Source organism: Amphiprion ocellaris, chromosome 17 (assembly GCF_022539595.1).
Source record: "Amphiprion ocellaris isolate individual 3 ecotype Okinawa chromosome 17, ASM2253959v1, whole genome shotgun sequence".
In the NCBI taxonomy this organism is placed as follows: Eukaryota; Metazoa; Chordata; class Actinopteri; family Pomacentridae; genus Amphiprion; species Amphiprion ocellaris.
Genome location: NC_072782.1, coordinates 11,453,355 through 11,481,216, shown reverse-complemented (window position 1 = coordinate 11,481,216; position 27,862 = coordinate 11,453,355). Strand labels below are relative to the sequence as shown.

The 27,862-nt window shown below is 41.0% G+C and overlaps 1 protein-coding gene across 6 annotated transcripts in view; it reads right to left on the bottom strand.

The window, feature by feature from the left end:
• Positions 1–27,862, bottom strand: part of sema4d (sema domain, immunoglobulin domain (Ig), transmembrane domain (TM) and short cytoplasmic domain, (semaphorin) 4D) — a 52,775-nt gene that overhangs the window by 2,746 nt on the left and 22,167 nt on the right. For 2 of the 6 annotated variants that reach the window (XM_035941284.2, XM_035941285.2), the window contains exons 3-17: positions 12,526–12,659; positions 10,105–10,250; positions 9,950–10,012; positions 9,758–9,856; positions 9,548–9,641; positions 9,276–9,392; positions 7,089–7,240; positions 6,153–6,328; positions 5,853–6,009; positions 5,318–5,540; positions 5,031–5,143; positions 4,444–4,616; positions 4,193–4,239; positions 2,692–3,066; positions 363–590 (exon numbers count right to left, since the gene is read on the bottom strand). In XM_035941284.2, coding sequence (XP_035797177.1) covers positions 363–590; positions 2,692–3,066; positions 4,193–4,239; positions 4,444–4,616; positions 5,031–5,143; positions 5,318–5,540; positions 5,853–6,009; positions 6,153–6,328; positions 7,089–7,240; positions 9,276–9,392; positions 9,548–9,641; positions 9,758–9,856; positions 9,950–10,012; positions 10,105–10,250; positions 12,526–12,659 — 2,297 coding nt within the window. Of the gene's footprint in view, positions 1–362; positions 3,067–4,192; positions 4,240–4,443; positions 4,617–5,030; positions 5,144–5,317; positions 5,541–5,852; positions 6,010–6,152; positions 6,329–7,088; positions 7,241–9,275; positions 9,393–9,547; positions 9,642–9,757; positions 9,857–9,949; positions 10,013–10,104; positions 10,251–12,525; positions 12,660–24,558; positions 24,618–27,862 lie in introns of those variants that run through there. The other 4 variants (XM_023294801.3, XM_055019113.1, XM_035941282.2 and 1 more) reach the window with 2 other exon arrangements.

Below are 27,862 nucleotides of genomic sequence, written 5' to 3'. Positions count from 1 at the left end.
TGTGGTTACATATTAATATACACAAAACTGAGAACTGTGAGACAACCTGATCGCTGGGAAGTTGACAGATTCGCAACGACTCCCAGCTTTGTCTTTTTAAACATTCACCCATTTTGACAGGTATTTTGAAAGACTCCTAAAATGGAGATCGATAAAGTCAGACACCTTAAAGCAAAGTGTTGGCTCGTTACAAACAAATCCAGGAACACACTCACTCCCGGTTAGTTTGAGTCATGCTAACATGCGAGGAGAGAGAATGAGTGGAGGGTGATGGGTTAAGAAGTGAGAGGAAGAGGTTTCCAAACCGAGCAGGAGGGGAAAGTTGGGGTGTGAGCTGAGTCGGTGTCACAGGCAACACTCACCCAGGGCGAGGCAGAAGAGCAGGAAGGCCTCCTGGGCATGAACACCCCAGGCCTGGTCCTTCAGCAGGGGAGGCAACAGTCTCACCTCTGCCTCCCGAGCCTCCACGTTGTGGGGCTTGGTGGACGAGGAGGACGTTGAAGAAGAAGAGGAGGAAGAGGAGGAAGGGAGGACAGAGGGAGTGCTACTTCCAGAGGAGAGCAGGGAAGATGAAGTGTCGACAGAGGATGCTGTGAGAGGGAGTGATGGAAAAGAAGAGTTTTGAAGACAATCCAAACAAGGGATGACATGCAAACCAGAAAAAGGGAGACTCGTGAGTGATCTAAAAACCCAATCTGTCGCAATAAATAAAAGAAAATAGGAAGATCTCAACTCCTTGTGTAACACACAAAATGATATTACCACAGATCATTTTAAATAATCTAAAACTGAAGGCTTAATAACATCATAGCAAAAAAATTAGAACTTCGGATTGTTTCCAGGGCTCTGTTACCAAGCATCTGTACATTTTTATGTTATTAACAGACCACATGAGGGAAGATTACTAATGAGGGGTTAATACACAGGACCATCAGAGCTGTATCCATGTAGGAATGTTGACTTCACAGGAAGGAAATAAACTTAAATACACAGGGGACTCAGCAGTGTCCTTATGGAAAACTTGACACAAGACAGTGTTTGATATAATCCTGCATTTCTCCATCATGCAAGTTGTCACGTGTCCACTTGTACTTTTGTTTTTCTGACCTTCAAAGCCTGCAGTGCCACTGAACGGGGTGAGATTAAGGCCCAGACCAGCGGCTGCAGATGATAACACTGTGTGACAATGCTAGGCGGTAATGTACTGAGCATATCTTCCCTGAGAAATTACTAAAGACGAGACACTGCTTCCAAAAAAAAAAGATGCAAAAGCTTCAAGAGATTATTTTTTCACTCACGTTGTACAGAAACATGACTCCAATTTGGAAAACATCACAGTAACTTACCAATTTGGTAAACAATGTTTCCAATTTGGAATTATAAGAAATAGCTTTTCTTGCTGGACTAAGCTGAAAGAGTGCAGCTTTTTTTTTTTCTTTTAAATACAGTTTTTTGCTTGATCATCAAAAGCCCTAAAATCAGACAGCAAGAGTTAAAACTCTACAGCCAAATGAGACGCCTGACATCGGCCGTGTGTCCATACAGCGTTTTCTTCTGGCAGGAAAGCACTGGCAGGGCGCTGGAGAGCGCTCCATCAAAAATGCGCTCCCACGCTGAGTGTGGGATTTGTCTTTATCTATACAGCTTGAGATAGACAGACACAGCCAGAACAAGCTTCTCCTCCATTTTCTTGGTAACCACGGCGACAAGTCCCGCCTATATTGGCTGCCTGAAAAGAGGTGACACTGACGACACCAGTGCATTTCTAAAACGACTGCACAAAAAAGGTAGAGCTCTGGGTACACTGCCTTCTTTCATGTATGTTCTTTCCTCATTGGTAAGAAATTAAAAAAACACAGTGGTATTCAGAAAAAAAATGCAATATGGACACTCAGCCTCACGCCCTGCAGTGATTAAACTTCACGAGATGCTGTACACTGGACATACTTTCATATCGAGGACACCGTTCAGGCTTGTATGTCAAGGGCAGATGCAGAAAGAGCACCTGTATCCTCTAGGTTAAGAGAAACAAAAGAGGAGCAGAGGTTTCTGGCTAGCAGTAAGGTTAATCTGCATCTGCAAACTGGATGGGCTGCGATTCACAGTCCACATCGAAAGGTTTCTCCTGCGAGGGGCTATTGTCTCCAAAACTGTGAGATGGGATCCGACCGTTGCCGCACTCCGGTTCCGTCTCGTACCCGGTGTCACGCAGAGCTCGGAGGTTCTGAGTGGCCTGGCTGCCGTTCTGCGTTGGTTGCTCAGTCATGTTAATTTTGTCAGTTGTGGATGTTTCCATTAAACCTGCCTCACAGGCCGTGTACTCCTGCTGGTGGGTGCTCTTGTGGCTCCCCAACAGAGCAGCTCGCAGCTTGAGGCAGGGAGCTGGGAGATACTGCATGTAGCAGTTGTACACCAATGCAGCCAGGAAGAGGAGGAAGAACAGCAGAAAGAGGAAGAGGAGGGCCGTGCTGTTGTTGTGCTGCAAATACTCGGCCGCCGGGTCCTGGTAGTCTGGAGGGGGAACGTTGGAGTTCGGGGGAAGATACTGCTTTGGCGGGAACTTGATGGTGCTGCTGGGAGGCGGGGTTAGTGATGTGTCAGTTTGGGGTGGGAAGGTGAAGAAGGCTGTGGATGTGAAGCTGGGAGGAGCAAGCGCTGAAGTTAGTGGGGCTCTGTCTGTCTTAGCATTACCTTCTGCATCTGCATGTGTACCAGGTGTCTCCTGGCTGCTGAGGGTGGTGGTGGGCTGGCCTGCCTGGAGTGGGGGTCTGGGAGGAAGCTCCAGATTGAGAATGTATCCAGCCAGGAGACGGCTGAAGTTCTTCCCGGCAGCAGAGGCCCATTCCACAGACCAGCACTCGTAGTAGCCTTGATCCTCTGGAGCCACGCTGTAAATGAGGAGCCCATTTTCGGCGATGAGGTGGAAGCGAGACGCCTCAGTGAGAAGCGAGCCGTTGGATTTCCACATCACCTGGGCGAGGTTGGAGTGTACCAGGCACGGCAGCTCAGCAGAGCTTCCTGGTTTCACTGTCACACGCTGGTAGTCCGTCTGGGAAAGACCTGACACTAAAAAGGCCAAACAGAGAGAAAATAATTATTTTTGGGTGTTTAAAGTTGGGTCTAATAATGGTGGCCCCTAGAGAGCAATCACACAACATTAATTACATTTTGGACTAAAAAAACGTTGAGGAAACTGTAAAAAAAGTAAAAACTGATTTTCATTTGGTAATGAAAATACAGCATTCATGTTTTATAATCAATTCATAATAATTAACTCTTTGAAACCCAAAACCCACCAGTGTGCTTGAAAGGCATGTTATGTTTAAAAAAGACAAAACTAAAAAATGTCTAAGGAATAACAAAAAAATAAAATCTGTAAAATTACATAAATTTTCAGAGACAGACAGAATTACCAGATATTCATATTCCCAATGGTCTTAGAACTATGAATGGTGAACTTTGACATTTTATCAAAATCACATTATTCTACATGTCTCATTAAAAACTGCCAAAAACGAAACATTTGCACAAAACAAATTCTGTCAAAGACAAGATTCTGCAGTAATCGATGCAATCATGAAGCCATTAATGGTGTGACAAACAGTTACAAATTTGGGGACATTTTGGCTGAACTGAGCTAAACTGCAGGCTGTGTTTACATAGATCAGATAGAAGGCAAGTATAGCAATAAACTAAAAAACTAAGCAGTAAAAAACTATATGTTGCATCACTATTTGTGACACCTAAAGACAGAAGGAAAAACACTGTAGTACATGTTGTTTTCATTTTTAAAATTTTTTGTCGAAAAAATATTCAGAGAAAATACATTTTAAAAAAAAAGACTTATGTCTTTATATCTGATCTATTCTGCACAAGACATTTTTAAGGTTTGTCTACTTCTAGCTATGGTTGTGCTGCTTCCATAGATGTGAAGGACCTCATATTGTAGCCCACAGTGTAGAAAAATGACAGGATAAAAAGCCCACAAAATGCTTCAGAGGGTGAAGTCAACCTGGATGACATTTAGTCCAATATCCCACCATGTCTTATCTACACAGCACTGAGTTTGAGTCGCAGTTTGAATTGTATGGTGGGATGCTTTAGGCGAGAGAAAACACTGGCTCTGCCTAGATTCTACTCTCATTGTAGATGTTATTAAGCGTCTTTGACAGGTTGTCCGTGAGCACCTTACCTGAAGGACAGACATCTGCGTCGCCATTCAGGCTCTGGATTAGCCTCCTGAAAAACAAGCATTATTTTAATGAGTCTAAAATATGCAGAGATGACACAACATTTGACCTGAGATAGAAAAGCAGGTCAAACTGGACAGATTATGGTTTTAGCTTTGTTAACCGGCGCAATAATGCATGAGAGGAGTACTGGCATGCAGGAAAAAAGGTAACAATGATAGCAGGCTGTTCTTTTAGCTTGATGGTGAGTTACCTAAGCTTCTGGCTGGGAATATCAAAGACATTGACACAGGCAGCGGTGTGAGGGTCCCAGGCGCAGTAGGGGTCTCGTGCCAGGATACAGTCATGGCAGGACGAATACCTGCCACAGAAAGCTGTAGGTGACTGGACCACACCCGAGTCTGACCCAGCGTACAGGGAACGTGTCTGTGGAAGCGCCAGATTGTTCACGTTAATTTGCAAAAGAAGACTGCTTGAGCTTTCACATATATTAAGCAGTCTAAATCGTAGCTTGGTTTTAAAGCAGCAAAGCGGAACTCTTCAAAACCCACAAAGACAAACGTACTCATCTGAAAACCTAATGTGTAAAGATCATCTTGAATTAGAAGAAAAGCTGGTTTTGCCTTCAACAGTCATGCTATCTTGTCAGCCGCTCCTTATCATGAGCGTCTTCACAGCAGAGTAAAACGCATCAGAAAAATGTGCCACACACATACACAAACAACGTCACACTCTGGCTGTTTAGTTGTCGTTTGCTGTGCTAAAAAAAAGACACTTTCCATTTCTTGTTCTGCACTTGTTTCTTTGTACAGTTACTAACAATAACACAAAGTCACTGACCTCCGACGACAGCAGCAAGTTTTTGATGGGCTCAGAGTTCTTTAGGAGTTGGATCTCCTCCACAATGTGAACTTCTCTTTCAAACACCACTGACTTGTGCAAGACTCCTTTATCTAAACACGAAAACGGCATAATGCCAGTCATTCATCCAAGGTAAATGCAAGAAATGCTGATCTTTTTGACACAGATATTTCAATTTCAGCAACTCACACTAGCATAATTGGCTACTAATTCAACAACGATGTATAAACGTTTCCCATGCACCATATTAACTGATATGTGGTTACCTGTTCCGGTGAAGATGACATCATAAATGTTCTTGTCGAGCGCTCTGACTCTTTCCACAACAATCTGAGTGTAATTGACGTCTTTGGTGATGAGCCGAGGCCCGTTGCCGATGGGCAGGACAGGATCCTCCAGCAGGGGGTGGTCCTTCACAAACTGAAGGGTTTTATCCGGTAAGTGGAGCGAGCTGCTGATGTTCTGCTGTCGCATCAGGTTGTTGATACACTGGTGTAGAAGACAGAAGGGAAGATGTAGTGTAAGACAGGAAACTAAGTAGTTCACAGCATGTACATTCACATCCACTCTATGTGCAGTAAAGCTGAAGACATGTTATTCTTAAAAAAAACACATCAAGACTTGCCTGAAAAATGCGCTAGTTTAGTCAATTAAGACTAAACTGTGTCTAACAAATGAGCCCATTTTTCCAGGTAAGTAGTATAACTACTGGATAAAGCATTTCTTATCCCAGGTTTGCAAAAATATTTACACAAAACTGAGCTCATTGTTTATTCTTCAAGCTGTGTTTGAAGCACTTACAGCTCCAGGACGTGGAGAGGGAGTGATGCCGTTGTACCGCACCCACTTGGTGTGGGACTGCTCCACTGTGGCCTTCTGCATGTACTTTCCCTTGGAGAAGACCTCTTCCACTGCCGTCATGTTGTAGGCGCAGACAGCTGACAAACCCACATTACCCCTGGGGAGGCGAGGGCACGAGGATGATGATGGAGTTGGGAGAGAAAATAAAAATAAATAAGAAAATAGGGGAGAGAAGTGAACTTGAAGAATGCATTGTATTGTATCGTCTGATTCCCATCTGAAAATCTTCAAATCACTGACCACTGAGAAGTGAAGACGCCATAGATGACCGTGTCTCTCCAATCTGTCCCCTTCAGAATGAAGACATCGTGCACTACGTTGAAAACAAAGTTGAGCTCCGGCATGGAGCACACCAGCTTGGCTTTCAGAAAGGATGTCCATTTCTTCTGCAGAGTGCGCTGCCCCCCGAGGTCACCCTGTGGTGGGACATTGAGGGGAGAGTCAGAAAAGAAGCGAAAGGAAATGGAAACAAAAAGAGGGAGTTGAATTGGCAGGAGGGTTGTACAAGGGTATAATTCCCATTGGGAGAACACATCTCCTCACTTTTTAAAATCCAGTTTTTGTCTCCCCTTATATGTACTAATTTAAGTTGATTTTTAAGTAATAATAACAGAGAAGAATGGTAAAAAAAAAAAAAAAAAAAGTTTGATACACTCACCTGAGTCAGCTTAACAAGCTAATTTAAGTCCAGAGTGTGAAGTAATGATGCAAGTATGATATTTTGTCTCAGATGGTGACAAAACTGTAGTGCATATACAATGTAGACCTCTAGAGGTTTTCAAAGAATTTCTATTTTTGTTATATTACTATTAATATGGAAAGTACAACTCTATTTAATTCTATATATGTATTTTTCAAATCATATTTTCTTAGTCGAGTTTGGGACAGGGCACAAAGTTCTTTCTTTCCGCTGTAACGTCACACTATATGTCACAAGTTAAGTTTATGTCTACAAAAAGCTTTGCCGCTGCAACAGTACTGTTTGCCGTCGCCCATAAAAGCTGAGCCCCTGTGTGTCCGTGACAGAATTATGAGCTCAGATTAGATTAAAAAAAGAGACAAGGAAATTGAAGAGGGGAGGAAACGGAGAAAGGCATGCGCACACAAACAAGAAGAAGATCGGAGCTAAACAGGAATGGTGCTGGTATGTGCAGATGGTGCACAACGTGTACCGACCTTACAGACGCGCGCCACCCTGGGGATGAGCAGCTTGCCAAAGAATTCGTACTCCACTGACACCTCAGTGAAGAAGTAGTAGATTTTGTCATCCTCGCCATCTGCTCTGTTTTTCCCTTCTCTGATCACGTCGGCAAAAACAAAGCTGGGCTCTGCGAGGAAAGCAGAGAGAGGAGACGGACAAAGGTGTTGTTAAAAGGTCATATAGGAAAGAAGACTTTGAAAGTGACTGCTGTTGTGAAAGTCTCACTGAAATCCTGCTTCTGGAAGGGATATCATAAATTATTTAGCAGAAACCTTCAGAATATCAGATACCAGGGATGCCTTGATAAAGTTTTCAGAGTCCATTAATATTAGACTATCGGGTTTGATATTCAGCATTTTTCCAGTTATCAGTATAGTTATAATTTTAACAGATTTCTGATGAATTCATTGATTACAAATACAAAATTAATGTGTATCAAAGACACACATTTAGAAGTTCTCTCTATAAAAATAACCCTTTACTGCTTTAAAATGGCTTAAATAGATTAAATGCTCTACACTATTACTTCTTGCCTCTGCCCACCCACACCTCATCATTCACTGCACCTGGAGCACACCAGCTCACCTACAACTCTGCTCAAACACTGTAAAATTACACAATGTGACACAACTTGTAATGCTGGAGCAGTTCTCACATAATACATGTTCAAAGTGAAAACCAATTCTAATGAAGGATAATGATACAGAAAGTCCATCCCAGCAAGATGACAGTATTGGTTCCTTGTTACTCCACCAAGGAGTATGTGATGATCGACGTTGGTTTATCCGTCTGTTTGTCTGTCTGTTAGCAACATTACTCAAAAATGGACTAATGGATTTGGATGAAATTTTCAGGAAAGGTCAGAAATTACACAAATACCAATTGATTAGATTTTGGCAGTGATGCGGCTTATAGTCTGGATACACAGATTTGTTAAAGATTTCTGTATGCGTCACTAACTATGACTACAAGTGAACACTACGTCAGCTGCCTGCTGATGATCACATGATTGCGATCCTACTACAAATCGACCGCTGTGGACTTATCGGGACTTGTCCATCAGAAACGATACAAGGAACAATTGATTAAATTGTGGGGGTGTTTCCAAGTCCCATCAATTCCCGCTGCCCGCTACATAGTTGGTCATGTAATTCGGTATCTGTACATAACATACACATGCATAACACATGCCTGTTTATGGGTACATCTATATTAAATGGCCACATTCTACGGTGCCATGATTTCTGTCACAAATTTTTTCAAGATTTCAGCCGTCGGAAATCATACAACAACTGAGCAGCCTTGGCGGATTGCTGTGCTCTGAGTGCTTTTCTTGTTTAGTATGAAATCCTGAAGACTCCAATTCAAGGTCAAAATCCTTATTCTGTCTGTAGTCTGTGATCTTGAGCAGTGTCTCACCAACCGCATCTGATTAAACGTCACGATTACTAGCCGACACTGAAGCATAAATCAATATTTAATTTTTATTGCAAATGTGTGTCAGTTCTTGGTCTCCTTGGTTGCTAATAATCGGTATCTGCCCTGAAAAAAACATATCGATCGACCTCCAATTCTGCACTTAAATGTTGAATAAATATGCATCAACTCTGCCACACCTAAATGTTTTGCTATAGATGGATCAGAGAGTGGAATTTCTTCCCTCACAAACATTATTTGGCTGTGTAGAGACACCAGCTGGCTATATCCAGAGAACCAACTAGTTTAATTTTGGCCTGCCAGCAAATCACCTCCAACATTAACTATAATAAGTGGGTGCTGATAGTTAGCAGTTCAGCAGTCACAGCATGTTAGTGATGAGAATCAACTAGCTGAATGTTTTTCACACTGCCCTTTGCTCACACGACAGAAGAATAACTGAAAATAGATTTAAATCGGTTTAACTACTATGTCGGAAATAAATCGCTCAGAAGCTACACATGAGAGTAAAATGTTCACACGTTAAGATATCTGAGCAGCGCTGCAACACAAGGTGGTGAAAACACTGTTCAGTAAAGAAAGGATCAGATTTCGAATGGCTTTATATAGATCCATTAAAATATGCCCCAATCAGCCCCAATTCTGATATCTGGGGACAAGCCAACAATTTAAATAAGTTTCATTTGATGTAGCATGGACATGTGTCACATATTTTCCTAACTCACCATTGAGCCATGACGTGGAATACTCTGTCCTCAGCAGGGACTGGGATGGAGAGTATCTGGAAATAATCGGTTCACTTCCTAAGAAGTTATAAGCTGTCCCTGAGTACAACTCTCCATCTGATGGAAAAACAGAGAATAAAACAACAACATTACTATCCACTCAGTCCCCATAAAACAACAGAGATTACTGGGCATTACTATATATTTTACTGCAGGGCGGACAACCCAGAAAGCTCTTTGTGGAATAAGATAAAAATCGGCCTCCCACTTACCAACCATGACAGTAGTAAAGCTTTGCGAGGGGTCAAAGGAGCACTTCCCTCGGCCGTCTTCAGGTCGACCGTCCAGTGAGAAGCTGCCGAGGTTCTGAAAGAGCAGATTATACTCAGTTAAAGGTCGCGACGTCGATCGGCAAGTCTGAGCACATGTTTATTTGTGCAGCATGGCGTCCCCAGTCGAGGAGGCATTGGGCATCAACCTACCAAGTAATCGCACTGCGGCTGAAAAGCGTGTGTGCCGCAGACATACAGCCGCTCATCGTCTACAACTTGAAGCACTCGAATGTAGTTTAGACAATCCCTCTGAAAAGAAACATTATGTGAATTTATTATAGATTTTTCATTCATCAAGACAGATCAAACAACTTGAATATAAATCTGAATTAACAAACTAACCTCTTTTGATTTTCCTTTGAGTGTGCACATCATCATGGGGTTGTCTGCAACTGTCCACAGAACCTGAAGATAGTGGGGAAAAAAAAATCACAGTCAGTATTAATCAAAAGTATTTTTTCCTCTTGTTATCACATATTTAATTCGTATTTTCATACCTTGTTGTTTTTGACTGTCACATTTTTCTTGCTGAGCTGAAAGATGGCCTCTCTTGCTCCCACATACAGTGCGTCTCTTTCCTCACTCAGCAGTAACGTGGAGTAGTTGAAGATGCCCGGCTCCGAAAACTCCATCAGATCTAAATCTGAGCAGAAAACCATTTGATCGCTTTAGTTCAAACACCCAGAACAAAGATAAAGTAAACACACCATGTCTGATTCATCAACATCAGAATTAAACAGTAATCAGAATTTAATTTGAAGCTGCTGCGAGTGACATTTTTTTCATTACTAACAGATCAAAGGAACATCTAGATAATTATAAAGATTATTCTTCGTCAAGTCTGTAGTTTGCATCAGCTCTGTAGAGTTTTAGTAATTTTCATCTCATTGCACGACCAACTTAGTGACAAACTGACAAAGTTAGCAGCCAGTTGATGGACACTGTCAAATGCCTGGCAGCTAAATAATGTTCCTCAGCATCTATTGGATGTATAAATAGCTGCTGGTTTGCTAACAACTTCACTGTAACGCCTTGATAAACTGATTATATATCAATATTGTGTTTGCAGTGTGTTTCTGCTGCCCCCAAGAGGCCAAAAACCGATACCCTCTGTACCCCAAACAGCTTCTGGTCGTTCTTTGCTCCAGTCACATTTTAACTTATTGTGGACTCATTTGTCACTGCAAGTCCTGCACCTCTATGGAAACAGCTAAACCATGGCTAGAAGTACAGAGAACTCAAAAGTGTCTTTTGTGCAGCATAATTACAATAATGCTGTAAATTATAAAACCTGAAAAAAACGTGTCCTCAGTGACTTTACATACTACAGATATATAACTATTACTACCTTTTTAATTAGTTTCAGTACTTTTCTCCTGTCTTATCTGTGTAAAGACAGCCTGCAGTTCATTCCAGTTTAGCTAAAAAGTTCCTGAATTTTTAAGGCATTATTTGTTGTTCGCAGTTCTGTCACTAATAGTTTTGTAGCTGCACAGAGGAGAGCAATTTTTTTTATTTTTTACAGAATCTGATTAGCGCAAATAGTTTACTTTTCAAAAATGTTTAAATGAATCAAGTGATTTTAATGAAATGTCATAATTCTAAATTTAGATTTGATTACATTTTCAGATAGAATGGTGCGTCACAGATGACTAGTTCTGATGTAGTTGAAAATCTGATTATTTTTTGTGTTTTTGCAGTTTCTAGCTCTGACAAATAGTGTCACTTTAACCATTTTTTGAAGATAACATGCTTTGCAAACCCACTGGTGGGTTTTGGGGTTTCGAGGGTTATTGAAGTTTTTAGCTTTAAAGCTGTATTAACCCTCATCAGGGGTGCACACTAAAAACCAACACAAGCAAAGATTTCTTCTCTGTGACTGACTAACTGAACCCTTAAACACAGATTCAGATATGCTTGTGCCTCTCAAAGTACAACACATTACCATTATATAAGTGTGTCTCTCATTGTACATATGTTGTGTTGTGATTGATGGGAAAACTTAGTGAAGAGTTTGTGTTTTGGATGGCACTGGTTGTGCCAGGTGCAACTGGGTTCGGGTTGCAGGTGCCGGGTCATAAACACCACAATGATGAAAGCAAATACCCTGACTGAGTGACTGACTGAAACAGTGACTGGGCCACAGTGAGTGCACAAACTTTGTTAAAGGGTGAGCTGTGCTCGTTCCCACACACAGGCTGAGTTACTTGAGCTATTTCTGTAAACGGCGGTATGCAAATAGAACTTCCACCTGACACAAAAGTGCTCTAACTTGAGAGCTTGTGGTGAGACTGAGAGCCGTTCTTCTGAGATAAAATTAGGCAACAGGTGCTACCGAGCAGTCAATTGTGAACTTGATACACTGACTTAAAAGAGAGCTTTGATAAATTACACAGATCCATAAAAGGTGAAAGTTCCGTTTCGCCTTCATTTCCAGTGAAGCGATTGAACTTTACACTACGCTCTCACGTTTCTCGTTTTCAGATCATGTAAGCTCATAAATACCAGAGTTGACTAACAAGCATGACTTCCCCTACTGAGTGCTTTCAAACGTGAGTGCATTGTTCATGCAAAGTTTCAATTTAAATCAGCACTGGGAACTGGTAGGAACATTTACCAGAAATAAGGAGGGGCTTATTGTAAAAAGGAGGTAGCAGTATAGGGTTGATGGTAGGCTTTAATGGTAAACATTTAATAATTAATTTCATATTTCATTGCTTGACATATTATAAATCCCTTTAGCGTCAAAACTGATGTCTTTCATTTGCTCATTTAGTTGCACTATTACTCATTTATACACATAACTGGCTGTAATGGCTGACATAGTAGTTTGGTTAATATGATTTGGATGGAGAAATTTGTGATAATAGAAAATACCAGTCAACTGTTTGTTTAAATACAACTCCTTTAAGGCTTACCTTGGTGCCTCCAGGATGTTCGAGGCACGGCGTGGGGTCCATGGGTGGAGACCTCCAGGAGCAGCCCCAGAAACACTCCCAGTACGCCAAATCCCATATTAGACTCTGATAACTTCGGAACTGTGAAGTTTCCTCTGCAAGCACACACAAAGATGAAACTGAAGCAGCAAACCAAAAGCTGCACTGACAAAGTATTTCACGCGGATGTTGAGTTCCTCATCGGCTGATCTAATCTCACAGCACGAACGCTGAAAAGGGACAGGCATCAAATCCCTGATACTGAAAGCTGGCAGGACTGATTGATCCTCTTTTGCATCAATTAGGTTAGTACAGAAAGTCACAAGCGTTTGAATAAAATCAGCAAAAAAAAGATATTTTGGCCAGAACCTGTGCAGTAAACACCCTCCACCCACCCACTTTTAATGTTTTCACATTAGAAATACAAATATTTCACACATTAAGAACACATTGAGCAAAGAAAAAAGGCTATTCCTCCTGCATCACACTAGATCTGCAACAATTAGCGAATCGATTATTCTCTTCAGTTATTATACAAGCCAAGAAAATAACCATTTGGAAGGATTAGCTGCTACTTTGACTTATATACATACACATGACAATAAATGAAATATTTCTGAGTTTTGGACTCATACAAAACAAGCAGTTTTAACATACCACTTAAGGCATTCATCCGGATTTGGATGTGTGTGAAAACAGGAGAGTTTTTAATATCACGTGAAACATCTGGACGTGTTTGTGTTTCACTTTAAAAAAAAAAAAAAAAAAAAAAAAAATGCTGTTTTTTTTGTTTGCCAGCTGGGCCCTGCAAAAGTCATCTACACATCAGGAAGTAAGCAAACTCTCACTAGTGTTATGTAAAATGATGCTGAACTCTGTCACAACAGAGACAATGCTGCCATGTGCAATTCCAAATCCCTTTACTTCCATCCCAGCGCATAACTAAAAGGCTATCTTGTAAATGACTGCCTGCTTTTGGGACCTGGGGAAATGCAGGGTTAAATAACAAAGCGGGAAAACAGATGGACATGGAGTCTTACTTGAATAAGATAACAGACGGGACAGTGAGGAGGACGGAGAGGAAGGGATGCAGCATCTGTACAGGTCCCGAACAAACATGACCCGCAATGGCAGAAAACTGCCTGCTCTTGTTTGTAATGAGCACGAAAACAAACACACACACCCAGCCGGGACGATACTCTGGCATGCAAATAAATTCATCTGTGTAATGGAGCATGTGGTGTGTGTTATTATGACTGTGGTATGACATCTTCATTAATTGCTGCGTGTTATGTGAAGATTTACCACCTCAGGCTCACGAAAATGCCATCCTATGCTGCGTAATTGTTGAGACACAGTAGTAGGTGTATCCTTTTGCCTCGGGTGACGATGACGACAATGACCGTAACGATGACAGCATTCCTGGTAGCTATCAGCTCTTATCAGATGCGGGTGTCTTTTTCCATTTGACAATTTGTATCAGAGCATTGTGATCTTTCTGCCTTCTAGCAGCTCTCGCCTGGTTTATTCACTTCAGATAAAGACCCCATTAAGCTGCTCAGTGTCATTTATGAAAGCGTTTAACTTATCCAGACACACCTTAGCTGGTTCAGGTTGTCACGTTCAATAAACCTTACATATCCTATTTATAGTCGGCTTTTCGTCTCTGGCGTTAAGCTATAGAAATGATATAAAACAACAAAATTATGTTTGTTACTTGCCTTTTTGCTGTGGTTAATATCTCACAGTTTAACAAACCATGTTACAAGTTGGCAGTTTTAGGTCAGCAGAAAAGCTGGGGTGAAAAGCACAAGCTTTGTAGCTTAAGTAAAATATTAAAATAAATCTCTAAATCTGTTCCCAATCCTGTTTGTAATACATGCACTGTGCCGTACCACGCAGGGCACACGCAAAATAATCTTGAGGTTGATTTTCACGACTGTCAACCGAATTCATCCTGACACGGACGGAAGACTGATTACCTTCTTTTACTCTATGAACATTTTTACCACTGAAAAGGCATTAGCTCGAAAAGTGATTAACTGACATAATTCAATTGTAAAGCTCTAGTGCTTCCTTTCTCTTGATCCAATCATGTGAAAACAGGAGTGTTGGACGGTGGCAGCACAACTAGAGCTTTGTACTCGTTGAACACAGACGAAGTTGGCTTTTACATTTCTGGAGATGACTGCTGACGAAGCTATGTGCCGCCCGCATGCTAAAGTCAAGACCAGTGTTGCTGGAATAAACATGAGGCAGGTGGGTTTGGCTGGTCAGGTGGTTTGCATGCACTCCTCTTAGGGAGTAAACCGATCTGGCACAAAGCAGGTTATTCTGGTTCTTACCACATCAAGAGAAGCTGAAGTACCCGCACAACAGCTCCACAAAATGGGTGGACCAGTCACACTGAGAATGCGATTAAAGGTTATCGTATGTCGTGTAAGACGGGGATTAAATCAAGTGACTGACAGTAAAAACTCATGAAAAAAATTAGCATACAAGACACTATTCTACAAGGAGCATGTACAGTGTTTTACCGTTTTATTGGGTCATTTGTCTTCATTTGTTATCTTAACAAAAATTAGAGAGCATATTTTGAGCTCATGGAACAGATAAATCATTGTCAACTACTTTTTAATGACCTACTAGCACCATTGTGGTTCACGTCACTCAAATATAGGTTAGTAATCAGTTACCCAGCAGAGGGGGAGGTATATTGTATGGCACAGCACATATAGACAATCAATGAGGCCCACCACAGCTAGAGAAAAAGAGGGAGAATGGTAATTGATTATTGATTTGGTTGTAAATGAGAACAAATGGCCCCAAAGGCCATGACCCTCCTAATACTAGGATTGTTTTTTTTTTCTTTTATTGTGAGGGTTTCCACTGACAAAATCTGGCAAAGATGGAATTCCATCCCGGCTTCAGGCCTCGCCATGGACTCCACTCTGCTAAAGAGGGGGTCAAATACACAAGGACCTATTGTTTACTGAAGATGAGGGTAGCCCCCACTCCACTCCACCCCCATCACATCCACATCATCACTACAGAGTAGTTAACAATGAATAGAGAGAGAGAAAGGAGAGAAAGGCATCACTTCTCCCTCTCATCTCGTTTGTCTACAGTCTTGCCAATCTAAATGCCAGGACAGCTTAGCCATGAGGAAACCCCTGAGCCAAGGCAGTGTTTTCAAAGATCACAGGAGCCCATGAGATCTGGAAGCATCCCATAAAAAAGATGCACAAACTGTGTGATGAGAGCAGCAGAAACTGTCCCTGTTAAAGAGAGGCAGAAAGGGACTGAAATAGCAACAGTGTGAACGGACGAGATAACAATGCAGACTGCACTATGAAGACCCCAGGCACACTAAATTTCTGTTTCAGTCCTTTGGAAAATTTTCTTTTGTTCCAAATTCCAAAAATTAAATCCCAGCTAGAGTCAATGCTCTATCTTCACACTTCTGAGGCCCTCTTACCATTCTGACCCCCATTTAGAGCAACGCTTAAGCTTCAAAACCTTTGAGAGTCAGAGTTACAGTAGCAGAAAGAGCACACTGGCAGCTACCCTATGCTGCTGAGAGATTTAGAGGAGTGGCCATACTGGCCTGGGACATTTAAGACGGTTACCATGCTGGCAGGTCTCTTTGAGTCTTTTGTGTTCCCCTCTCAGCTCCTTTGGCTGGGCAGGGAGGTTGACACCTGCTTGGGGCCTTGGGGTTCCCAGCACTGTGCTGTTAACTGGGCACAGATATTGGCAGGCTGCCCGCTGACAGGGGACAGAGAGGGGGAAACTGGAGCTCAGCCTATCTGTGCAGGGCAATTTTCAATGTATCGAGTGTGAAAGAGAGAAAATTAACACAAATTATTGGGGGCAAGAAATCAGTTCATTTTGATTGAAGATAGTCATCATACTGATTCACTGAATAAGTAACAACGGGTGAACTGGATTGAACTGCAGGTGGTGTTTACACAGAGCAACTGCCAGACATGTATGGAAACAAACTAAAAATGTAAAAACTTAAATGTGTAGTATGCAGAGTTATGCACAATTGTAAAGTATGTAGAGTGTTGCTAATATCTGTGGGCAATAAGAAAAATGTTATACGTGTGGATTCAAGGTTTTTTCAATTTTTGCAAAATAAAATTTAAAGGTTTTCTTTAAAATGAAGAAAGACCTTCCAGATCTGTCTTTTCTTTTGTTTATCTATAATTTAATGGAATAACCCTGACATACACCAAACACTGTATTTTTGAGTTCTCTTTACTTATAGCCATAGAGGTGCGAGACTTCATATTGCAGAGAAAAATTAGCCCACAATTGTTTTTTTAGGCAAGCAATACGTGTAAACAAAAAAAATCTATTAGTCTGTAATCAATGGGGGAAAAATCCTAAGAAAAAAACCCTTTTCTCTGAATGGTGAAGATATGAATCTAAGCAGACTATAATACTAAATATAGACTTTCATTCGCGTGTGAAACTGTGGTGAAGACAAATCTGATTATGTGGTGCAGCAAAACCTTGCTTGCTCTCATGTATTCCCACCTGACTGCGACTGATTATCCCGCTGCTTTACCTCTTTGCCATCTTATAAACACTTCAAAAGGTGTTTCTCTTTCAACTTGTCGCTCTGATGAATCACTGTGAAGCAAACATATGATCTGAACGTATATGATCAGCTCCTGGGCAAAGTCAGCCAGAACCAGACTCGGCTTCCCTCATGATCAATTTGGATCAGCTGGCTCCAATCTAATTTCCTAATGAAATGCTGAGCAGACCCGTCACGCAGTACCACATGGCGACTTCACCACTTGCCACTTCATTTCCAATGCAGAGAGCGCAGACAAGAAGCTCTGCATCCTGTGAGCAGAGAGTGAGTCGAGGATACAGAGCGAGATGTGAAGGAGTTGGACATTCAGTGCCTGCCAACAGCTCCAACCCCTCACTTCTTTTTCCCCTCACTGGCTCTCTTTTCCATGTACTCACTCATCATCAGCATCAATGCACAGAGATGCTCTTCTTCCTTTTGCTGCGGCATGCCAAGAGGCTGCGACTTATTTTTTCTGCTCTGTCTGTTGCTATAATACCAATGTGCCTGACCATGCACAAACAAGCTGTGTAATGGGAAACATGCTATAAGGAGATCATGTTGTGGAAAAAAAGCATGTCTTTTGGCTTCTGCTGTGCTGCACACAAACTTTGCTCAAAGCTGTTCATCTTCCTCTTAGTAAATATAACTTTCACAGGTTGTCAAGGTCTCATTTGACCCAGGAGCGTTACTGAGACCAACAATGAAAGTCTCTATACTTTCTTATGATGGCTGACTTAATCAGCAGGACCATCTGTACAGTACCCACCTAGCTGCAGGAATGATGATAACCCAGCAGCAGGAATGATGATAACCCAGCAGCAACAGCTCATTAATATCCGACTGCTTTACTGAAGGTTTTCTAATAGTCCTGTCCAATTGGTTTATGTCAGAACTGGTAATAATGCAAATAACGTGACTGTCACAAGATATTGCTGCATAAATTAATCATGATAATCTGGATGAAGGCACCCAGTGCGTTCATTCACAAAACATTAGTCTATGAGGAGGGCCACCAGTTGACAATCTTATTAAAGCAATTTTGATTTTAATCAACTGCAGATCAAACAATTAGTTAATTAGCAAATTATACAAAATTAATCCACATCTTATTTTGGCCACAATTCACTAGTTCTAGCACCTTAAATGTCAATAAATAACAGTTTCCTTAAACAAAAAAAAATTTTGCCCTTGTTGATTGGAACAAAACAAGACATTTTAAAATGTCACCAGAGGTCAGGTGACTTGTAAGGGCCAGTTGTGTGCTATTTGCTGACATTTTCTTGTCTAAATGACCGAACCATCTGTTGCAGGACTCCTTGTTCTTCTAGTTGCTTAACACTATGACTCTGGGGTTGGTTAGTTATTTGCCACCGGGCCTGTATGAAGAAGCGAGTGAGAGAGAGAACCATGATATGAAACAAAATACCGAGAGCACAGAGGAAGACACACTGATGGGGACAGATGTCTGCTCCGATGTCATTTACAGATTAATGGAGTTTGGCTATAGATGTGGCAGCGACTCGAGCTTACTCACATGTACACATGATAATGCCAACTGTGGGCATCAAATCCCACTTATGAGACCTGACAGGGACCAAGAGCACGTCTTAAAATACTGCCAGCTGCATCACAGTTTTGGGTTGCATTTGCCCACTGGCTGATGAACTGTTTTTGACATTCTGAGTATAGACAGCCAAGGTTTTACAGTCTCTCAGTATTGGCTAAGCTACTGGCTGTACAGCTCCAGCTGACTATTACACTTCCATCTGATGATCAAGAGCTACATTTTGTTCCCAGTTTTATGCTACTTGCAGGCAGCATTTTAAAAGAGTAGTCCGCTAACTTAACGTTACAATGTTATGACATTGGAAGACAAATTAAAACAAATAGGTTTAAAACTGATGGCAGAACCACAGATGGTTTTTTTTAAATGCCATGTATTCTTTGGGAAAATCTGCTACCGTCATTACCAAAGTGTAATCTAAGCCACTGACAGTCATGCTGTGGTTGAATATTTGTCTTCACTTAGAAAGGTGAGTGAAACTGAGTGAAATGACCCAGAATATGTATTTAGCAGCCATGACAGGAGCTGGTTAAATGCTCTAACTGCTACGGAAAAGTGCTTCAATGTTTCCTTTTTTACAAAACTGGATTTAGCATGTGATGCACTGGCCCATCCTTGACAAAAGGAAAATAGATTAAACTGTCCCACTATTCCCTGCAGCAGCAACATTCAAATCATTGCACCATCCACGGCAGAAGTCAATTATCAGTCTTGGCAATTATCAGATCACATATTCAGCATTTTTCCAATTATTAGTTTCATTATTTTTCTTTTCTTTTAAACCAATTCCAAAACAAACAAATATATTTAAAAATGCACAACTTTGCCTCTAATGCAGCTGTCTAAGTCTCTGTGCAGTCACCACAGTTTGGTTTAGAACAATGTCTGATTGCCTCTCACTGCTGTCTTGTAACCAATCAACATGAAAGGATAAATGTTTCTTTTAATTAAACAAATGTTAAACCTAAATAAACAAGGTCATTTCAACAAAAATAGTTGTTGGAGATTCTGTTAAACCATATTTGCAAATATATATCAGTTCCAAATATCAGCTATCAGTCTCCTTGCTTATTTTTAATCAGTATCCATATTGGCCCTGAAAAACACAAAAGAAATCATCTAAATGCATGACAGACCCACAACGACAGCATCCACTGGCACGATTAAGTAACCGTCTGCAGTTGGATTCTATTAGCATAACATTCACATCTTTCCTAGACCTACTGACATTTCAATCAATGTCAAGGGAAAGTCTTCAGAAAAAGACATATGAGATCATTTTAGAACTGTCTGACTGCAACTTCAGTCTGATATTTGGATGTTTTATGCTAATAGCAGCAAATGTACACCTTGAGCTGACAATTTATGTTCATCCGGAGTCACTATAAACTGTCTTTCCATATATGTAGTTGTACTTCTCCAAGACCTGAAGACCGATTCTGATGCGTAAAATTGGTTGGTTCCCTTTACTTTCTGAAACTGTGTGATTTGTTCAGCTGTTTGGGATGAATGAACACATGATAGAAAGAAAATTGAAAATTCTCTGATTCAGTCCTCTTAAATTTAATTGGTTTGGTTTCTTTACTTTTCTTTGACAGCAAACTGTACATTATTGCATTGTGGACAAAACAAGACATCAAGGACGTCCTCTTTAGAAACACTGATGAACGCTCTCTGCATTTGATAGATCAAACAACTCATGAATTTATCACAAAGATATTTAACAGAATAGATGACGATGGCAATAATCATTGGCTGCAGTCCCGAAACAGTTTAAACTGCAGTTATGGTCCAAACCATCTGGAATTCACAGAGGATAGACATCAGCTTTTAGTTTAGACGTGTAAAGCCACCGAGTCAAAGCCCATCATGTTAACATAAAGTCCTCTGAAATCCGGTGAACAGCTGTACAACCTCGGCCGCACAGCTGACTGTTGGTCATATGGAGAAAATCATCTAAAAACTGCAACAGATGATGCAGCAGTCACTGTACATTATCCATGGTGAAACCAGCGGATGACAGATGGGAGGAAAGGTTCGAGTTTAAAAAAGCCAGATCAAGGATTAATATGATTTAGTACATTCACAATAATAACTCACGCTTAAGGCTGAATGATGACAAGGTGCTCATTTCTGATGTGCAACAGGCTAAAAAACTATTTCTGGTGACAGAGATGAAGTAGGTAGAATTAAAACGGAGGTACACCATCAATGACAACCCAGATGTCTAAATTGAGGAAAAGAGCTTGTGTGAAGGCAACACTATACAGGGGATGTAAAATGGAAACCCTCCTATATAATTACTGGTTGTAGGGCCCCTGCTGAGCTAGCATGTCGACCTAAAGTGGCCACAGCAAAGGCAAATGAGGGGTCAGGTCCAGTAAAGGGTATATTTAGTCTGCCGATGGCAAGCTTTTTAAAAACAACACGCCCTTTCCCTGAGTCACATGGCTCTGGTAAGGCTGAAAAACTTCCCTATAAACATACAGGCAAGTGAAGTACGCTAACTAGAGGAACAAGGATTACTGTGTGGTGTTCCCTGTCCAAGTACTGAATGTGCCTCTGTAGTCTAACATGAAAACATAATCACCAGGCTCTTTTACTTTTAATTAAAAGGAGGGAAACATGGAGGAGTTTTACTATTGACATCTGCATTGGCAAAAAGAACAAGAACTTTAGTTTTGGGGATCACCCAAAGAAGCCGCTTTTACAAATCTGAACATTTCTTTTTTGTCAACATTCAGACATGTACTAAGGTAAGCAGTCACCTGAAGACAACTATAGTATTACTACTGTACCAAAAGCGCCTTGCACTGTCATTACAAGAATAGTGTGTAAGATGCAAATGCTAATATTACTAATAATGCACATGTAGGGATAAGGATAAGAAAAGATATTCCCTGAAGTAAAAGCGCTCACTTCCAAAACTAAGCTATGCTCACATGTGGCACTACTCTTCAAATCCAGGGAAATATTTAAGTTTTGTCACATTGCTTGAGGTCTGATAATCCATAACACTGCCTGGGGTCACATGGAAGCCACCACTCACAGCTAAGTCATAAACCTTTCACTTGATGTAATTTCCTTGAGGCTACTGTGATGCCGGCTAGGCCTTGGGGCGTATAATGTGGGACTATTTTGGGAAGCTGCAAAAGCCCAGCTGAAGGTCTTGTGGTCCCCCAGCTGAAGGCCTTGCAGTTCCAAGTTAGTGAATGGTAGTCGCATTGGTAGTAGTTTTTTTTAAACAGCGACAGAAAACGGCAGGTGATTTCAACTCAGAAAGTGGAATATATCTATGGTCTGGGTTTTAAATCAACTAACATGGGGTAAACATCTACATGATTGCAGAAACTTATCAGATTTTTTTGTGCAGCAAAGAAAGAATATGATGGGATAAATAAAGAAACCAAACCAACTGTCTTTCAAATTACGGTTACTAGGCTTTCCCACCAGTCAAGGAACATTTGAAGGAGCTGTAAACATCAGCCCTACTATATTTTCTCCTACTCTTTCTGCTTTTAAAGAGGACTCCTTTCTCCTCTGCTTTTCTCTCAATGCAGTCTTCAGCAGGCTCTGATTTCATGGTGGTAATTTTGGCTGGCCGACACAAAAACCTCCTTTGGAGTGCTGTGTGAAAACTCACCCCATCACCCACAGGCTGCCACAACACCAACAGTGTGTCCCCCTGAACTTGGCATACCACTACATAAAACACTAATTGCACCGTTTCCTTCGCAGCACAGAGAGGGATAAACAACACAAAGCCAAGTCTAAAACTTTAAACACCTATCACACCGATTTCTCGTGATCTGGCCGGCAGATTTAGGTCAAGCATTCTACTCTTGCGCAGCACAGTTTACACCCACAGTGGCAGATTTAGCACTTGTGGATTTGTGGTAATTTTTGAAACGCTGGTGTCTTGATTTCACAAGTAAAAAGTTGATTTTCTATCCCTGGTTGATTTTATTAGTAGAAAGGCATATTTAATTAGCAGTTAGCTAACTAACATGAACTCGAAGTTAGTTAAAAACTGTCTCTAGGCTAATTTTTAATTTTTATTTTGTAGCCATATAGAAGGTTTTTCAATATGCAACTGATTGCACATACATGATCATACTAACCTCACCTGTTGATGACCCATGTAGACGACAAGGCAAACAGCAGCATTGCTCAACTAGTAAACCCGATAGATGGGTTTCAAAACAATGTCATGAGTGAGATCCGTGCACAGGCAGCTGTAGAAAACAAACTGCGCTGACATGATGCAATAACAACATGTGTGCTTTAAGCTGCATTCATCTGAGTGTGGAATTAGCCATTAGCTTCACATATCTAGTCGAGGTAGTTTTGAACTACAACTACAGGAATAAACACCCATTTTATAAGGCTTTTTAATAATGACAGCAAACATTTATTAGCTCCTGTATTCAATGGTCTGCCAAATAATCTGATGTGTATTTAGACTTTGAGTGTGCAGACTGATCCACCTCTATGGGTTGATGATGCCGTTAATCTTATGATTGTCCAGTGGAAAGAAAAGGCATAGAACAGGTGTTCAGGATCTCTTTTCATGATGTGCCTGTCTGACATCCTGTATTTACAGTTTGTTATGTGTGAAGCTTGTGTGGCTTTAATCCATGCAGCCAGCTGATATTTTGCAACATTCACTGTACATTTCTTACTACCTGTAGTGCAACTTTGAGCAGACTGTGTGTATTTAAGCTATAAAAACATTGTGAATAGGACTTTTCTATTCCCTGCTGCATGTACAGCCTTGGCTGTTTGTAAAAGGGAAACCACATTCTAGTTTACTATCATAAACAAAATTTCACATAATATTTTTCTTTATATATTAATAAGAACGCTTGTTCTAGAAAACAATTTTCCCAACCATTTTTCATCTTCTTTTCTTTTACAAGAGAAAGAACTCTGAATGTGAACACATTTAGGATACTTTTAGAAATGTAAGGCTATCTTGGGTAACAGGTTATTTAGCTGCTTGAGTGTAAAGTTACCCAAACCAAATATAGAGCTGCTAATCTAAAGAATTTTGATATAGTGGCATCTTGGTTCCCCTATGAACATATTACACTCACAACCGACTCCTTGCCTAGGAGAATTAAGCAGCAAGGTAGTTAGTATGCTCACATTTGCAGCTCACATTAGAGAAGGCAAACAACAGTTTTGTCCTTTCCTGACTCCTCTGGTTTCAGAAAGGTGATAAAAAGACACCACACTCCATCTCTTTAGATGCCAAGTTTTGCTCTTACTAGAGCCACATGGATACGACTTTGGCATTTGAAGAAATGCAAAGCTTGACAGACCGTCCGTGCCTAGTTACGGTTGCTAAGCTGTGACAGGACAATCACTGTCTGAAGGAGGGACTAAGTCATTTCAAAGCAAAGCCAAAGAGCAAAGCTGTCCAGAAGGCCTCCTGAAGCAGGCAGCTGTGTGTGCACACAATCCTTATCGCTATAAACACTATTTGATATACAGTAATTTAGACAACACAGACCAGCAGTTGGCGTCCAAGCTGACAAAAAACAAGGGAACCAAAAATGAAAGCGGAAAGAAACGCCAAATCACATTGTGAATGCCATAGGGAAGGATTGGTGGAAAAGGACAACATCAAAATAAAATAAAAAATCTTTTTTTTCCAGAAGCAATAAAGCAAAGAGGAATAAAATCAGGAGCTGGGTTGCCCAGGTGTGGTCATGCAGGGGAAACAAAAAAAAGAGCATAGCCCCAAGGTGGTTACGGGGGGATTGGAGAAGCATGCGGCATTCGTGTTGAAGCATGCAGGTCCATAGCGGTCTGCAGCAAACAGGGGGGAGGGAGGGAGAGGAGTAGAGTTTCTGACCTGTGCCTCCTTAAAAGATGCGACGCTCTTCGTCCGGAGAGAATTATAAAATCCTCAAGCTAGGGAGGGGGAAGAAGACAGAAAGATCAGACAAGACAGTTGTTGATGTTGTGTGTGTGTGTGTGTGTGTGTGTGTGTGTGTGTGTGTGTGTGTGTGTGTGTGTGTGTGTGTGTGTGTGTGTGTGTGCGTTTGTATTTATATCTCGATGGGGTCCACAACCTGACAAATCACTCACGCCGTGGGGTCCAATTTTTCCCGTGGGGCCCAAAACCGGGGCCCCACAGGCACAAGCATTGCAATCAATAGAAAATGGCCTCCTGACATGCCTGGTGCAATTTTCTTGAAAAAAAAAAATGGACCCCATGGAGTCTGACTTCACACAAAGTGTGTGTCGGACAGCGTCCCCAGTGGTCATTGGTGGGTACTGCAGTGTGTAAATTTGCATCCGTGGGGTCCATTAACGGAGAGTGTGTGTAAGTGTGTGTGACAAAAAAATTCATATTTCATACAGATTTATGCATTTTCAAGTGATTAAACTCGAATGTTATTGAATTACTTTGCCTAAAATCAATTCAGGAATCAATTTAATCACTATAGCATCCTGTCATAGCAGTCAATTCGTTTTATTTGCAGTATGTATATGTAAATATAAATACATATTTTCATATAAATATTGTCATAGTGATTTTAGGATCTTCTCACTATCCAATGTTAGGATGGTTATTGTGCTGTTCCACTGCAATGTGTTCGGTCAGAAACACGAGGAGATGCCACTGTAGTTTGACGTCTTTATTGAGCACTGCCTCACATATAACACATTCCATGCATATTCTGTGCAGCTCTGTATCTCCCACAGCTTCAGTCTCCTCTCCACTACAGTCAGATACACTACCAATAGCCGTAACATCCTATTGGCTGTTGGCTGAGGTGACATGAGGGGTGAGCATGTCACTCACATGGGAGAGAGGATGCAACCTGGCTCACAAGAACTGCAATGAATCCTTTTTACAAATATAATGAATGTACTAGTTAAAGGCAAACTGTGAATGTCATACCTCAAGAAAGTCCTGAGGGAATTTCTTCACATTTATGCCACACCTCAAGAATTTAAACATCCACTTAGACTTGGACATTAACTGATTCGATTTTGAAGGTCAAAGGTCAAATGATGTCAAAACATGTTTTTGTCTATGACTCAAGAATTCACATTAATTATGACAAAGCGTTAAACAAAACCAACTGAGATAAAATTATTAAGTGATGACATGTATCCAAGGTATAACACTGAAGGTCAAAGGTCAGGCTCATTCCTAATAGTCAGATATTTCAAGAAAGGCTTGAGAGAATTCTTTCAAATTTGGCATAAATGTTGACATAGACTCAAGGATGAACTGAGTAGATTTTGATGGTCAAAGGTCAAGGTCACTGTGACCTAACAAAACATGTTTTTGGCTTTGTTTTATGAGATCACGTCAAATTAATTTGTTAATGATGACAAAACACACAAATGTCTGAAAGATTAAAGGTCAACAACAGAACACTGTCTCACAAAAATGCTATTTATGTCAGTTTATGGCCAACATCTCTCATGTTCCTATATCAGTTGACATGAGTGATGTCTATTTCTAAGCCTGTTGTCCTGTCTAATGCCTGATCTTCAGCTGACAGTGCCTGCTAACGTGCTCCTGACACACCTGCAGCTCATCCTCACTAACTGCCACTCCCAACACCTGCAGTTTAAAGACCAATCTCTCCCTCCGCTCTCCACCAGTTTATTGTAAATCCACTCATGCTATCTGTTCAGTTTCTTTTCCTCGTGTGTTTCTTTCTGCTTGTAGCCCTGCTATTACCTCCAGTTCTGTAAATCCTCACTCAGACTGCTTCCCCATCACACCTCAGTGTTAGGATGACTGTTTTACAGTTGGATAAAACAGGAGGCTTGAGGCGAGATAAGATGCAGGTCAACCTGGCATTTGTTCACCAACATTCACATTAAAAGAACACAAATAGCAAAGGTGGTTAACTGGTGTGTTGTGTCGCTCCTTTCCTCTCTCCTCGCTCTCACTCAACTGCCAGTCTTTTATAGGCATCCCCCTAATCAGCCCCTCAGGCCTACCAACATAAGGGTTAACCAAAATAATCAAACACAAGAATTTCCCAAAAACGCAATGTCTTTAATTTTAACTATAATAACAAACATTAAAACTGGATATCCATTTCCGAAAAACGACTACCAACATCCTCATCAAGCAATACATTTATTTTATCACCTGAAGAGATTTCTTCTCACCCTCTCCTCACCTACACTTGGTTCCTCCCGGAACCTTTAAAAAGATGTTCCAGCCCATGGGGACTCTTTGGCTGGAACACCTGCAGTGACAAAAGACAGGTGAGTCATGTCACGCTTTTCAATTTATGCATTATCAAAACAATGCCCCACACCCACTTCTACAGGCATTCAGTTATAAATGAAGTCCAATCAATTAATCCTTGTACTCAAACTGTTGCTTTCTGCCTTGTAGGCCTCAGCAGGGTTTTCACCCAATGTTGCAAGGAGAAGCCACCAAACAGCACATGGCTGCACATGGCAGCACATGCCAGCCTCAAACCCACACTCATTAAATCCATAAGACACAGTCATTGTTTTGTGTCTTATTGTATCTTGAATGTGAATTCCATATAGGTAATGAAGCTACCTTCATTAGACCCAGTTTTCCTCCCTGGATTTTGCCCACTGCCCCATCTCCTACTAAGCTCTGCTTTCCCTCAGTTATAGTTTTTGGTTTTTGTAATTAACTCTAAACCTGCATCCGTCTCTGTGTCTCCTTTGGGAATACATAATATCAATATCTACAAACTGAATTCGCAGTAAACAGAAAATCTGCCCTCTGTGCCCTTCTCCTCCCTGACTGAGTATTCAGTATTTGTACAATGTCACTGCTTGTCTGTCAACAATAGTCACCTACAGTGTATATCAAAGTACGTCAAAGGAAAAGGTGAATCACTCAAAAAACTAAGCTGGGAGATTTAAAAAAGCAATTGGATATATCCTGGCCTTTTCCTTTACTTATTTTTAAACTTTTACACTGATTCATTAACTGTACCACTTTAACAGGGCTCTGCTTGAGTCACACTTGTAACTGTCTGAACAACAGCAATGATTCTGTTGCCTTTTGACCAATTTCTTAGTCTGATGTGATGTTGGAGGCCATAGTTATGCCCTGTTTCCCACATATTTCCTATATGTTTGCAGACTGACTCAGACTCAGTCCCATCCTTCATTTCTATCACAGCTGATCATCA